This window comes from Vanessa tameamea, chromosome 18 (assembly GCF_037043105.1).
Source record: "Vanessa tameamea isolate UH-Manoa-2023 chromosome 18, ilVanTame1 primary haplotype, whole genome shotgun sequence".
Taxonomy (NCBI): Eukaryota; Metazoa; Arthropoda; class Insecta; order Lepidoptera; family Nymphalidae; genus Vanessa; species Vanessa tameamea.
In genome coordinates this window covers 1,517,654-1,534,358 of record NC_087326.1, presented here as the reverse complement: position 1 = coordinate 1,534,358, position 16,705 = coordinate 1,517,654, and the positions used below count along the sequence as shown (strand labels likewise).

Below are 16,705 nucleotides of genomic sequence, written 5' to 3'. Positions count from 1 at the left end.
ATACTAAGGATGTTTGCAGTTGAACAAAGCCCTACCACCAAATATATGAATATCTATTCTAGCAAAAAAATTTCTTCTTCGTACATTTTGATTAGTATACGTTTAGTAAAAGAAAACTTAATCAGGTTTTCAATATCCTTCCTACGTACACGCGTAATTGTTAGACGCGACCTACACAGAGACACTTCCGCTTAATTAATCTAAAAATACAGAAATCATTTTGAATCAGAAAAAAAATTGAAATCAGAAAGCAGATTAGAACTATTTATTTTCTCAAAAAGATAAAGATACGAAAAAAAAATTCTGCAAGCCTTTGATTTTTCAATTGTTCTTATTTTTAATATATAATTGAAAGATTATCTCGTTATCATATTTTCACATTTTTATTTTCTTTAAACGCAGCGAAAAACCATATTAAATATAAATAATTAAGAACAACTTAGATTTATTTTATTTCTCATCAATATAATTATGATAAAATGAATAATACATACATAATAAAATATCTCTATTATGTTACTCGAACTTTTTGAGGTTTATTACTTGTAAAAAATAGCTACTTTTGTAGTATCACTTATCACAAAGAAGTTTTGTTCCAAAAATGTTTTTTAAATATATTTTTTTTAATTGAATATTTTGAATGTTATCTTTGACTTGTTAACGTATACTGCCGGTTACATTATCCTACAAAAGAGTTCTGACTAAAAAATATTAACTAGATAATATTATATGTTCTAAATATTGTTAGGATAAGTATAATGAAACTACGTTGCGCGGTAGAATTAATAATTATCCAGTAAAATAATCGATGAATTTATATAATATATAAAAATATTTTTCGGAAATTTTGTAAGTATATATAATGTTTGTCCTTTTTCCAAAATCAATTTAGAAAAAAAAGTCTATAATAAATATCAACATATAAAATGAGAAGAAGAAAGTAAATATAGTAAGAGTAACAAAGTAATCATCTCATTATTGCTCTTTTTCCCTGGTGACGTCATAAGGCGTAACATTCCAAAAAGTATTCCAATACTCGATCATTCAATTCGATCAAGCAATTAGTAGCTGCCATGAATTGATATTGAGGTTTCATTGTATTTTTACTAAAATTTTAATAATATGTAAGTATATTGATGTAAATTAACTTTATATATGATTAGATTTTGACAGAGGTTAAGGGTATATATGGTGGTATTTATGAAAGTAAATAATTGTTTACTATATACTATTTTTGTTGATAGAATAAGGTTGTATTTGAATTTTTTATATTGTAAACTAGACATAGGTACACAGACACAATAAATTTTTTTTATGCCAAGAACCCTTGCAAATCAATTTTTACAATCAGATCTGTTAAAGAATGCATGGAGACAAACACATTTATTATATATTTAACTAAATGTTGGCAGTGTTCAGTACATAATAGAAGATGATATGTGTTTATATTATGTACAGTTCTATGTATGTACAGTACTTTCGTTTTGACGTCGTATAAGCTAGATTCTAGTAGGGTATTAAAAAAGCAACTCTAAAGATAAATTATCTGTTTATTGTGGAGTGACAAATAACCATTATTAAAATAATAACAGGAGTTTTCGTAATCTCTTATAAATTAATTTCTTAAAATCTTTCGCGAACAAAAAATCTATATGATTAAACTGGTCGTAAGGTATTTTGTAAATATCTACAGCGTTACTCAACTCGTTGAACAACTTATCGACGTCATCGGGATGTGCCAACCAATCAGCTTCACTGTAAAATAATGACACGGGGGCACTTATTTGCTCTAACGTATAACTTGGAGGGGGCGATTTACCATAACGTAGCAAGTTCTCCGATAAGCCGTAATCGAATTTTCTGAATTCGTTTGATACAACGTTTTGTCCGTAATGCACAAACTGTTTTGCTGACGCTCCAGAAGGCGTGTGACCGAACATCACAGGAAGATTAGTTATATTAAGCTGGCCTAAATCAAAGCCAGCGGCTAAAAATATTATATTATTACACAAAATTTCTGCTATCGCTCCATTGCCACACATCAAGCGTTTCAGAATTCTTATCATCACATTGTCTGGAAGAAATTCATAGATGCCTAAAGTTTTAGTCACGCTGTGAATAAGTGGACCTCCTGGTGCCAAAAGGCGGACTACAGGCGACTTTGCATTGGCCATAAAGGCTACTGGTGACAACGCAACCATTAAATTAATTTTATTGTTGTAGTGAGTTTTCTCAGAAGCCATTACGAAGAAGGCTGTGGTCCCTTGAGAATGACCAATATATTTCAATGTTTTAGAGTTACTCGTTTCAAGAGCATAGTCAATCATAGCTGGTAAGTCGTAAAATCCGATTTCGTGCCAGGTAAAATCCCAAAAAACTGACTCCGATGGATTTAATTTGACGTGATGTCTTGAATGTTTATTTCCACGGGCATTTCCCATCCAGACGTCGTAGCCTTCATTCGCTAATAGGTAAGCGAGTCCGCTCTCCGGGCCCGCTATTACGTAATCATCAGCACTGCCCAATAATCCATGCATCAAGAATATTACTGATCCGTTATTCGGTATTCTATACATGCTAAGAATGTATCCATCTTCGGTTTGAACTTTGTGTTTTTCCACTGTAAATCCATATTTAATTATTAGATCTCCGATATTTAAGTTGGCATCTTCGTTATTTAAATTAGAATTGAATTCAGCGACAAACTTATCTGTTAAATCTATAACATTAGTAGGGCTGATGAGGGTGGGAAAATTGTATCCTTGGGTTAGCACTCCGGCCACTGCGAGAGGAAATTTTGTAATAGTATCTACGGTGTTTGCTATGACTTCACTGGACGCTCGAGCTGTAAATTGTACTATAGGATTTTTTGTCCACACGTCTGTAAACAAGGAGGTAAATGAATTTAATTGGCCGTTGCATGATATTATTAGAACTGTGAATATAAAACCGCTGGCGATCATGATACACGATCAACTGACGTTAACGATGGTGACACAACTGAGCTCATCTCGCGGGTATAACCTTGATGTATGCTTATTCGTTTTTTTGAATAATACACTAGCAATACCTAATGCGGTATTAGAGTTATGGCATTAGAATTTAAATAAAGCCCAATGAATGATTGATTTCTATTAATAATAATTTATATTATAGTATGTTATATTGTATTGAAACTATTTTAGTAATAAAAAAGTTTAAAGTTGCATCCTAATTGATCATGTTAAACACCTGTTTTTCGATGTGACTTATTTATGAGTTCGAAAGTTGATATACAGGAATCAAGATACGCTTAATATTGTATTATAATTGTAATAATAGTCTTTAGCCTTGCCTATCTCTTAAATTAATTTATAGTAGGCGTATGAACTGTTACATTGCTTCTGAAAGTACTGTCAAATGTTCTACAACGCAAAGACATTAAGATGATCAAATAGGCAATGACCATTTTTTAACTAGTTAGACATATTCCTAACAAATATTAACTAGACTGACGTGTGTAACATTGCAGAACGCAGACAGAGTTAAAAGTATCAAGATAGGATGAGTCATGAAAATAACTCATACAATTCATGATTTATTTAGCTATAAAATAATAGATTGACCTTGGTAGTTTTTAGTTTCTGTTATTGTTAAAATAATTGTGTGAACACAGTTTTTCTAAAAATATAATTAAAAAAATGCTTATAAATAAGTATTAAGTAAGTACGTACTCAACGTTAAGGATTGTATTATATTGTATCTTAAGTACCGTTACAGTTCTGCATAATTAACTTTAAATATTTCCATCGAATTTATTAGTTTGTTATGTATTTGTTAAACAACTTTTGACGGTGTTAAAAAGGTAATTTCATGCAAACTTATTATGCATGGAACTATCAACATGTATATATAAATATATATATATATAATTTAATATTAAATAATAGCTATCAAATTTATTATTTATTTTTATTTAATATTTATAAGCACTAAACGTACTTACCTATATGAATAAGTTAAACACAATCTCCATATTTACGTATTCGACCCCGCAATATCAATGCGCCTTTCCTGTGGCAATGTATTACATTCTATCGCTAATACATAGTTATATTAGAGACGAAGTGGCTCAGTGGTTAGAACAAGTGCAACTTAAACGAAGATTGCAGGTCCACGCTCGGAAAACATCGTGAGGAAACCTGTAACTATGAGTAATATGATTTCTTACCACAAGTTTGATTTTTTACCACTAACTCCCATAAGCTCTCAAATTTCTCGTCATGATCTTAGCCCATCACTGGGACGTACAGACAGTTTTTGTTTTTTTTAGATACTTTTACATTTGCTACCTAATGTTTAAAGCTATACCTGTGTTAATTATATCAGACAAAGTAAAATTATTATTAATTTTACGTTATTGGATAAATTTCCATTTTTCATCATTAAGAATGATATTTAATTCTAAATATTTATTATCTGTTAAGAATTTATTCCACTATGAAACATTACTGTTTTTATTTTGCAATCTGGGAAAATAGCTTTGCACTTAATTTATTTTGTAAAATGTACGATTCAGACTTTAACCTCTCACTTTTATAATCCAATGGGACGTGATGGGACGGCAACCATTATACACAACTGGAGAGAAATAGATGCTGGACAATCACTTTACGTGGTTTTCGCGGCTTCGGACTAGCTCTACCAACTTCCTAACTCTATTGGAAGCAACTTTTTATGACGAAATTAGTTAAGCATAATGTAGGATAACTTTAAATAAAGAGGTTTTATATATTTGCATATCGCATAAACACCATTCTAACCTTCTTAGTAATTAGTTTTAAAGCCGGAATATATTTCGCAAACAGCTGCGGACTTTGAAGTAATATTTGTTTGTGTTATTTAAGTTAATAGGATTGCGGCTTTGTCCGCGTGATATTAGCAAATCGATTACTATTATGATTATGCCATTGAGAAATACCATTCACATTTTTTTTTTAATTTAATAAATATTAAAAAATCTAAATCAAAATCTTTAGAATACGATTTTACTCTTGAATCGTCTTACAAAATTAAATTTAATGGAGAGCTACCAACGTTACGGAATGAGAACTTTATCTATGATTAAGGCGACAGGCGAATGGGCCATTTGATGGTAGGTGGTTACCACCGCCCGTAGACAATGGCGCTGTAAGTAATATTAACCATTCCTTACATCGCCAATGCGCCACCAACATTGGGAACTGATATGTTTTGGTCATGGTCATGGTCATACTGGCTCACACACCCTTCATACTGCAACACAACAGTACTGAATATTGCTACTTGGCGGTAGAATATCTGATGAGTGTGTGGTACCCGTGCTGGGAGACGGGTTTGCACAAAGCTCTACCACCAAGTAAAACGGACAAGAAACTTGATAGTTAGGTATTATTTAGTTCAAATTAAATAAGTGATAGTGATATAGTCTACTAAATAATAGATAATCCTATATGTAAATCAATGAATACGAAGTCCACGCTCATTTTATCTTAGGTATAATCTTATTATCTCTTATTATCTTCTATCTATATGTTTTTGTGTTGTTTTAAAAAGTTATATAATGTTTTTATCGTATGATTTAAGTTTTTTTATAAACTTATTTAATTAATAAATAAGTCATAAAAATATATACGATACTGAAATGATCTAGTCACTAACGAAGGTACATCCTGATTAAATAATCGGCGTTTTAATAAAATAAACTTAACAAATATAATCAATCAAAATTTGTTTTTTTTTTTTAATTTCTCACGCACACTAAGACATTTTGTACTTGATGCCGAGCGTCACTCAACTCATTCATGGGAATGCACGCCGATACTAATAATTTTACGGATCGCACCTTCGTGAGTGAATAGATCTATGTTAGTAGATATTATATGTAATTTGTGCCGAGGCTGTTTGTCACAATGTCAAAAAAATCATACTAATATTTGAAAGAGGAAATTTATGTTCATTCGTTTTATGATGATCTGATGATGAATCTAATTATTATACAACTTGTTACAAAATAACGATCCAAATATCAGGAGGGCTGGTTCGTTTTATGCCCAAAGGATCGGATTTACGATTCAACGGAGAAATGCTGCTAGCATTCTTGCCGCCATTCCACGCGGTCAAGATTTATACAGTAACTATTTTTAATTCATATTTGTATATATTTAAAGACTTGATAATAATTCTTATTTAAATAATAAATGTTTATAAAAAAAAAGTGAGGCGTAGCGGATAAAGTTCTATAAGTTCGGTATGTTTTATAATTATAGTGATCTGTCATATCACGGTGTTGAAGTCTATTAATTTCAAACAGATTTATCAACATAAATTTGTATATGTGTTACCGGAAATGTATGAAATCTAGGAATTGTACATAATTCCTAGGAAATAGATGCAATTCAGAACCAGGTCATTACTTTTCTGAGATAATGTTTCAAAGATTATTATATACATTTCCTGTAAAATATTAAATATTTACGTTTTGGTAGAGCTTTATGCAAGTTAATTTTGGTAGGTACCACCCACACTAATCAGATATTCTACCGCAAAACAGCACCAATTAATATTGTTGTGTTCCGTTTTGAATGGTAACTGAGCCAGTGTAACTAAAGGCAGGAGGAACGTAACGTCTTAGTTTCCAAGGTTGGTGGGGCATTGACGACGTGGGATGGGATTAATATTTCTAACGCCGCCAATATCTACGGGCAATGGTGATCACCACGAGGTATCTATTGGCCTTTAAGCATACAAATACTATAAAAACATATAAGTCCTTCTTAGGAATTGTATGCAATTTTGAGATGATATCAGGAAATATATAAACACTAAACCAAAGTGACCCTAACTCTATCTGGTCACATGTGCACGGGTGCAACACATCCCGTGGCTTCGAATGCCACCGAGTTTCAAAATCTTGATGATGATATAGGACTATAAGATTGTTCTTTTATTTCCCCGCTCTCCTCGCTGTAATGGTTACGAATCGTATATGTTTCCGAGAAAAGTGTATACTACAAAATATATCATAGATTTCCCATCTATTTTAAGAATTGTATAAAATGACGGATTCAATACTTTATAGTTAACATAAATAAGATGTAGGATAGATCTAATAAATCTGTGACTAAATTACTGGAATAAACGACCTCGCATTCTTGTTTTTATTATTTTCGTTATAAGAAACTTTAAAACAATGATGTATGGAAAACACCCAATATATGCATGGAAAATACCATTATTATCTGTTTCGAGGGTAAATTGATCTCTTGAATGGTTTTTAATAAAAATATTAAAAATAAGCCGAAGGTTCGCTTAGTATAGTCCTACTTAATATTCTTAGAAAAAGAAAATAATAACAAATTCAGAGGGTAGGTATATTGCGTATTTATTCCTTCTGATTGATTTTTTTAATTAAATAACAAATAAATCCATTTCACGTAAATGCCTTAAAATATATCAGATTTTCGATTCACCATGGAAATGCTGCGGCATTCTTGCCAACATTCCAAGCGTTCATTATTGCTCAGTAACTATTTTTAATTAGTCTTGTATATATTTACCAAAGACCACAATGTGAATTATTATATAAGCTTACAAACAATAATTATATTATATTATTTGCTTACGTAAATGCTTTAGATAACTGTTCCTAGCGACTCAATCTGCGCCTTAACAACCCTCGAATACCATATTCTGCATGCAAGGTTACCTTTATGTCAGATTTCATAACGATCAGTTTAGTCATTTAGTAGAGATGAGTTAAAAAATGAACAACGCTGTATATCTTTAGCAACTACTTTCAATATTAGTACGATTAATAAAATTATTTCCTTAATTTAAATTTAATGATAAGGATCAATAATATACATTTTTTTTCCAGCCTATTGCCATCCACTGCTGGACGAAAGCCTTCGCCATAGAACGCCAACCACCCGATCTTGAGCAGCCCGAATCGATCTCATACCTGCCAATCTATATTCATATTATAAAGCTAAGAAGTTCGATTGTTTTTCTGAACGCACTAATCTTAGGTTTTATCAGTTCGATTTGAAAAATCATTTCATGTCAATATTTCTATTTCATGATATATCTTTTCATATTATGATACGGCCGAGGGGTGACGATGGCAATTCAAAAGTGCTTGTAAAAGCTTACTTGAATAAAGTATATTTTGATTTTGGTGGCGGCACAATAACGTTTAACTACCGATGGAAACGGTAGAAGAAGCCCTGCTTACATACATACAGCCAAACATTTGTACATATCGCCAGTGGTTTGCTAACTAAACTTTAAACCACATTTCCCAAGTTTAGCGGTTTACATTTCTTCCTTTAACTTGGCGATATATTATATATAGTTACTGAAACTGTTTCTTTGAGTAAACTGTCATTACTAAAAGTAAATAAAAGTCAGCAGTTTAGAAACACGTTTAGCTTACTTCAGTGTTTCTGATTATGCAATTTATTTTAATATTAAACACTTTTTTTAGACTTGGACTTTGTAGCGCTGAATCAGTATAAACAATAACTTCAATTATAATTATCATACGCAAATAAATGGCGTACGTAAGTGAAATGAAATAAATATAATATGTTTTTTCTTTTCATTAAAAAATAATTTGGCTATGGACTTAGTAGATATTTATATAAGGACAAGTAAATAAAAAAAATTAAAACCATCTATGGGTATATCATGCATGATGGCAAAGATTCAATAGTATTTTACCGTGTAATAATAAGTTTCTATATAAAAAATAAATCAGAACACACAGTCACACTGACGGTAACCAGTTTGATATAATAAAATAGTGTAAACTAACATTAGCTTCTAGTCTTACAAAGTTAAATCAATAGCAAATAAGATAAACTAGCAGACATTAGTATGCTGCTATTATTTTATTTAAGTACTTTGATTTTTATAAATAACTTTTTTCGAATTTGCACGGGTAGAGTAATTGTTTATATCTCGTACGATATCTATTAAACGTTTATCAACAATACGTTTTCATTTTAACAAGCAGTTTGGTAGATCTTAAGTGGCTTATTAATTTTTTTAAATATATACATTAAGACCATGAAAACATATGTCCGGGACGAACATGAGAGTGCGTTGTTACTTTTTATATTCTTTCCTTTTTTAAATATCAATCTATCCCTTTTTTTAAATGTTAGTTTTTGACACGTTATCTCATTTGATTAAAGTCTGCTTATACCAGCAGCATTAGCGGTATCTTGGAGTTATAAATTATGCGCTTTACTCATAACCTCATACGCGCACGTAAATGTAGAACAAAAAATTTAATGACTGCTATTTTTAACCGAGTGAATTATATTTTCTAATCACATAAATATTCCTCATATTGATAATTCAGCAAAGGGGCAACACGTATAATCTAAGCTTCTCTGTAATCCTTTATCCTGCCTGTCTGAAGTCCCGCAGAATCCCGCAAATTTTTTGACCGAGATTAGCACCGCAAAATGTATGCAGGATCCCGGTATACCGGGATTACATTCCCTAACTGTAACAATCGTCCCTATAAATTTGACAGGTTGTAGGATGGCGACCTTTTTAAAAATATTTTATATATTTTTTTTGTGGCATTTGATTTTAACGCTACTTTGATGGACACAAATACAATTTGCATTTGAATGAGTTATACTATAAGAATTAGAGCATAATATAAAACAACAACCTACTGATCTTGATTTATTTTTAACGTTTTTTCCATCCATAATCACTTAATTATAACTTTCTTAATAGCATTTACTGTTTCAATACAGAAATAATTAATAAAAAATGACATGCTTCATGAGTTTGTATTAGAATACATGATTACAAGCAGCTCGACGTCGACACACATGATAGTCCAGTCATTATTGACATTCGAAATCGAAAATTTAATAATAATTCCAAAAGTTTTCAAACTTCGGTCAAGTGAATGGTATATTGGGACGGCAATAAATCTCATTTTGCAACCTTGTCCGCAGTCCGGAACATTGTTAAAACTGCAATTAAATTAATTTTTGCTGTATGGTCGTGAAAAAAATTCCAAAAGTTCTGCAAACTTGGGGAAGTTTTCAATATAATATTTCATATCACGTATTAAATTTGCAACCAATCTAAGTGTACGGAACATTTTTTGTTATTGAAAATTAATGCTTTTTTTATTAAACTGAATGAAAACGTTCCATGAATGATTATGAACTAAACTATACCCATTACCTATACTAGTCAGGCACGTAGATTCTCTTTTATTATTATACAACGCGAACTGACAAACTGTTAAGCGCCATCTATATAAAAAAATCAGACACAAAATTTGTCAAAGTACGTACGAACAGAAAATAAATTAAAAATTATTTTATTTATAGTAAAGTCTGTTCTACTTATTGAAAAGTGTTAATACATATTTTTTTAGAGAACTTTACTTATTATATAAAATATCGTAAAAATTACGTGCTTCATACATGCCATGGCACAAATATAATTATATTAATATTATTTTTTTATATAGTATGTATCGGCTTTATTTATTTATAAGGACGACAATTGAGAATTAAAAATATAGTTCAATTTATACATGCGTTTTTTGACATAAAAGTTAAATTTATTAATAGGGCAAGTTGAGGGCACGGACTGTTGCTGCACTTTCAGCGTTAAAAATAAAATAATATATATAAAATTAAAACATTTATTGTGTAACATTTTATTACAATAAATTATGAATATTGTTAAATTTTATATAAATTCAAAAATCTCAATTATATTTTAAATTATATAATGTTAAATGGTAATATTTAGTTATAAAATTTGACAAATAAAAAAAAAATATATTTCTAATTTATATAACAACATTTAAAGATTTTATTTTTTAAATCTATCGTTTTTTTAAAGTTATTTTACACTGTTCATTTTTGTAGTATGTCATCATGATCAACTGACACTTGCTAAGCTGCCGGACCATAATATTAATTCGCAAATATAGTTCCAATACTGGACCAAACGACTTTTGTGTTATACCTGAGTTGGCCCTGAAACGTTTCGTCCAGGTTATAATCTTGGTCATCGACCAAAACTACAGGTGCTTCGATATCTTTCAGTGCTTGACAAAGTTTAACAATTTCATTTCTTTCTGGCGTTTTCGTTTTTAGGATAAGTATCACGGCGCCGCCGTTTACAACAAAGTCCATGAGCTCGTAAACATTTCGGCATGTCGTTATGTTCACGGCTATAACATTCACTGGTTCTCGTATCGCTATGCAAAGTTTATCTCCAACACTAATATTGCTATTATTAGAGTTTATTCTGAAAAACTTTTCGTCCGTCAAATTAGTTTTAAATTTATCGGCAACTTTGGACATTTTTAACAATCGCGTCGTCATTTGTGATTTCAGCCATGTTTCTCTGACTTTCAAAACGTCCGAGAATGTAGACATCCTTGATTTGTCCATGTGACGATGTAAGAGGGAGTAGAAAGCCTGCGATGTGATGGGCGGTCCTTCGAAACAACCGTAATCATTAATCCATACGATATTCGTTTCAAGGCCTAAGGCGATCTCGTTCGATTCAGCGACGTGACTCGACCAAAGTGAGACACAAAATGGTTTAATCGCTGCCATTATTGACATTAGCTCTTTGTTGGTTCTGTAGGCTTCTATTATAATCGAGTTAGGGCTGACGTGGTTGACGTCGCCTGCAAACTCGAAGAGGTATAGTTTGTCCTCATAAACATGTACCGACGTACAAGACTTTACGAGTTGTTCTTCGACATCGCCGGATGGCTTTTTAGTCTTCCACTCGAGGGCTTTCTTAAACCGACTCAGCGCACATTCTTGCACGAAAATCTTTTTGAAATGCCAAGGAGACTGCAAAGTAAAATTTCTTATTGAAACTTATGTCTCGAGGAGGAAAAGCAGATTATCGACAAAGTTGTTGCTAGAAATGGCTTATACATATATATATATATACTACGGTCAATTCGCTGATTAGATGAGATTTTTGATGGTTTATCCCTTGTACTTGTTACACACACACAGGGATAAGTAAAGGAAGAAAGAATCCTATGATTGTGTTGGCCGTAAGACTATCTGACGCGAGGCCAACCACTCAAGTAACGCAAGCCATAAGATAAGGTATATTACTAAGGCACACGAGCTTACACTAAATAGAACGACTAATTTAATAAGTGTTTTATTCGTTGCTTAAAATTCGCATCGAACGATGCGGTGAAGGGAACGTGTAAACCTGCATCAGTCGGACGAAAATGTGCTACATATGTATTATACATATCTACCTGCTTTGGAGAAACGTGGTGGAATAGGCATAAAATCCTTCACAAAACTAGAGGAAGCTTTACCCCAGCAGAGACAAGTACGGTTTTACCCAAGCAAACATTTTAACGAATTAATCATAATGATTTGACATCATAATGAAGCGATGGAAAGAACGGTCGCAGAGAGAATGCGTTATTGATAGATCTATGAGTCCGTGGCAGATGAACCGGGAAACACTCCGCTGTGGTTTTAACAAGCTAGCCATAAAAAGCAGCCACCATTTTGTGTTTTGCTTTAGGTATTGCTACTTGCTTACCAAGTTAACTTTAAAATTTGACACGGAAAAATTCGAATGCTAATTGTGGTGGTTAAGCCCCCTTACCCGTACACTGTCATGCGAGAACAGAAGGAGTAACCTTGAAGTCTGAATGCCAGGCGTTATTTTTGTGGTAATTAAACGATAAAAATATTGATATCATGAAACAATTTCTACATTTCAAAAATTATGGTTGAATTTCGACAACACGTGCCAATATATAAATTTGTATACATCATAAAATGAAATATATACCACTTCATTTACACTAAATCATGTTACCTTATATTGTGTCATAGGAGCTACTTTTAAACTTTCTTTTACCTACAAACGCATTACACAATTAAATACAGCCTGTATAATATGTCCCACTACTCTAGGTTTGGTGCTTATTCTACTTCATTGTACCAATGCAGTTTCATGCAAACATGATAGCCCAATAGCCCGATAGCCAGTTTCCTCTTTAAGCCTTTTTATATATATATATAAAAAGGCAATGATAGCATTATATATATATATATAATGCTATCATTAATTCTTTTCGTTTTTTTTTATCTTGCTGGAAAAATGAGTTTTTCCCACGTGGAAATTGAGGGGTATGTATGACTCGCCGATGCCCAGGACGCCGAGTGCGCCCCAGTACACCAGAATATCCACTAAAAAACCAACGGTACCCTCTCTGTATCTTCGGCGGGCGCCACGCGATGGCTTTTGCATTCTACAGTGAAAATAATAATGAATTCCTATCTTAAGTTATATTTAAATTGCAACTAACTTGGCTGGTAGCATAGAGGAAGGTGTCTACAGCTGAGTCAATATCGGATTTTTCTGTTACAATGCCCACACAACCCGTACGAAGTTCTGAAAAAAAAACCAGGATGTATTTAGGTAATATTATCAACAAGGCAATAAAATAACTAAAAATGATTACTTGTCATGTCATTTTTTTGTTAACAATTCACAAATTAACTTAACAAAAACTTTCGTTATCATTTTAATGGACTTTTGAATATTTTAGTCTGTATTAGACAAAATATTTCGCCCTAAATTATATCTTTTGAAATAAAAAAATAAATAAACTACCTTTCATATTTGAAAAATTCATACATTGCAAAGGTGTGTCAGGTGTAGGATTAGACATGAAAATTAAATTAATATTATTAAGCCTGAAAATAAAAAAATATATTATTCGTTTATTTTATTAAATTTTACACATGGTAGAGACAGCACACACCACAAGGGCATTTTAGATGAGTGATCATCATTGTGTGTGCATGCATGTATGCCCAGTTCAGACAGGGGTAAAATAGTGTATATGATATAATGCAACATTACTTACGATTAAGTGTTGCCATGATTCATTATATGAATTATAATCTAAGAAAAAATAATCACCCAGCTTCATGACAAAGTTTGACAAACAGTGAACATATCACAGCAATTTCCTTAGTAGACAATATAGTGATTGTGGGAGCTGATGACTGGGCAATGCAACCAAGGCTAGCCAGGGTCGCATCTGTAGTCATTATTATTTCTGAAACTAAATTTAAGATGTTATGGACTATGGAATATTTTTATTTTTTTTTATTAATAAGACAATAAAGACAAAATAAATGGCATATATTCTCACTACTTTTCTAATAATAAACAAAAGTCTATTATTTTAATGAATTGTGTTTGTACACTAACTGTTCTGGTTTTGCATTATGGTATATACTGTATATAGAATTTTTCATTCAAACAAATACCTTTATAAATATACTGTCACAAGTACTTTTTCATTGTGAAGAATTATTAAAAAATGGACATTGTGACCACCAACTCAGAGAACAATATAGTTGAAAACTCAGTATCTAATTGTTGTTTTTTAAAAGTTTAAATTTATATAAATATCATACTCAAATAATTTTTACACAAAATTTTACATTTGAAGAATTATATGATACGGATATACATAGACCCTAACTTAAGATATCTGACTAAAATTTGTACACCGATAAGTGAGAAGTGTAAAGGAAGGAAAATACTTTATCTCATCTCTAAAATTAAAGCGAGCAAGCTGACATGTGAAAACATTAAACAAAAAAACAAGACAAATTGTTAAAAACATAAAAATATCTTTTTTATACTTACTGTAAGATTTCTCCGCTGTTATAAATGAACTTTGGTAAATTAGGTTCTGTTCTAGTAATTTCATATCGAAATTTCTAACTTCTGCAATGGGTTTCTTTCTTAAAAGATACTCAAGCTGACAGAATAAATCTATATTTTTTGTTAACTTCTCTGCCAAGTCCAAATATTTCACTGAATTGTTATCCAAAGAAGTTGATGGGGTATTAAATGTCGGTATTTGTCTTGTATAATCAGAAAGATATATTTGGTTTTTGCATATATCATATTCAACATCTCCATTATCACTATAACCCTTTGAATGGAATACCGAATTTTCCTTTAAGTACTCCTAAAAAGAGAACACTCTTAATTATTGAATAATTTATATATACCTATTAACCCATTAGTTTATTTAAATAACAATTAGTTTTGATAAAGTTATTTCTAACAGTATTTCGTTGAAATAGAAGAAGAATATAAACACATAGAACTTACTTCAGCCAAACTAACATTAATTATTTCCTCGTCGAGTCTCAGATCAGTTATAGATGTCATTCTGAGAAATTGCAGTGATTTCCTAAAGTTAAAAGAATGTTTATGGATAGTTTTAAAGTGTACATCAAACTTGACAAGTGTCAATGCTTGTGAGTTACGGCCCGCGATAATACTATCACGTAATGTGATGACATAATATGTTTATGTATATCTTAATACCTATTCCAAATGTTATCAGTTTTTATGTAGTCAATAAAATTAATTTAACTTAATAGTTGAAAAGAACTTATCACTATTCGCTTCAAATCTTTACTTACAAACGTTTTACGTTCGTCATAATCGCTTTTCAATATCGAATATCGATAATTAAATTTAAGACATTTAAAATTCAGTCTTGGTAGACGATCAAAATATAACGTATTTTTCCTATATTCATTTCTATATCGTAAATATTATGTTTTTAAAAGGATATATTTAAACTGGTATAGAAAATTAAGTGGTACTGAATCAAAATAAAATACTGGAACAATAACGAATAAACTATTCGACTATACCTTTTACTACTTATTAACTATCTTTATGGTTATATTTATCTTTCAACGAAAATTCCAATGTATTATTATAACAGTTTTTAAACAGTAACTAATTTGCAGGTATTTAGCGACAAAATGTAAACTTCTGTTGTTATAAATGTCATTATTATAAATAAATAAAAAAATGAATGAAATAATAACTGAATTCAATGCCATATTTACTTATAATTTCTAAAAAACTTAAATTTATTACAGATTACACCAAATTTATTTAAAATGTAATTATCAGGCGTTTTTAGGAATTCATAAAAGTAAGAAAATAATGTATGAGCTGGTAGTGCAAACTTAAATAATTTCAACATTGTAATCCATTGATTAAAGTTTGAGTCTTAAACGTATCTATTTATATCATTATATAGTAATTTCGTTTAATAACTCGTGTTCAACTTTATTAGGTCGTAATTTCCTGACCTAATGAAACATGATAATTTCAGTTTATAAATCTCATAGTTCTGTGATCTCCAATAATAAATCTGAATAGATGGATAACGTAGAAAGAAAAAAGTGGGTATGGGAGTTCCTCTAGGGTCACTACTTGGAAAATTTCTATGTATAAAAATGAGTTGCGTTTTATTCCTTCCTATTCATTCATTCCGAACCGGTGGTAGCTTCACTTAATATAGTTTGTAAAATGGCGAGGAAAGGTGTTTGTAAAAGCCTACTTGAATAAAGTATATTTTGATTTTGATTGTAGGGACCAATCGTGAAATATAATGATGAATAGACAATTATTTTATTACCACTTATAGTTTTGGTCTTGTTTAATAATTAATTACACAATCATTAGAGATTTCACTTAGATATAGACTACTTTTATACCTATATACTACTTTTTACTAATCGTTGTATTCTTAACAATAACTGCTTCCTCTTTTCATAAAATTTGAAGAGTATGTGAA

General features: G+C 31.0%; 2 protein-coding genes across 2 annotated transcripts; both read right to left on the bottom strand.

The window, feature by feature from the left end:
• Positions 1-1,530: 1,530 nt before the first annotated feature.
• LOC113401006 (lipase 3-like) lies at positions 1,531-2,986 on the bottom strand. The gene has a single exon (XM_026640708.2). It carries the CDS (start codon positions 2,961-2,963, stop codon positions 1,578-1,580), a length of 1,386 nt encoding a protein of 461 aa, XP_026496493.2. The 5' UTR covers positions 2,964-2,986; the 3' UTR covers positions 1,531-1,577.
• Positions 2,987-10,918: 7,932 nt separating this feature from the next.
• On the bottom strand, positions 10,919-15,356 carry LOC113401005 (uncharacterized). Its single transcript, XM_026640707.2, has 6 exons — positions 15,214-15,356; positions 14,740-15,067; positions 14,002-14,146; positions 13,690-13,772; positions 13,382-13,467; positions 10,919-11,882 (listed from the first exon to the last, which is right to left on the bottom strand). Exons 1-6 carry the CDS (start codon positions 15,271-15,273, stop codon positions 10,986-10,988), a joined length of 1,599 nt encoding a protein of 532 aa, XP_026496492.2. The 5' UTR covers positions 15,274-15,356; the 3' UTR covers positions 10,919-10,985.
• Positions 15,357-16,705: the final 1,349 nt, after the last annotated feature.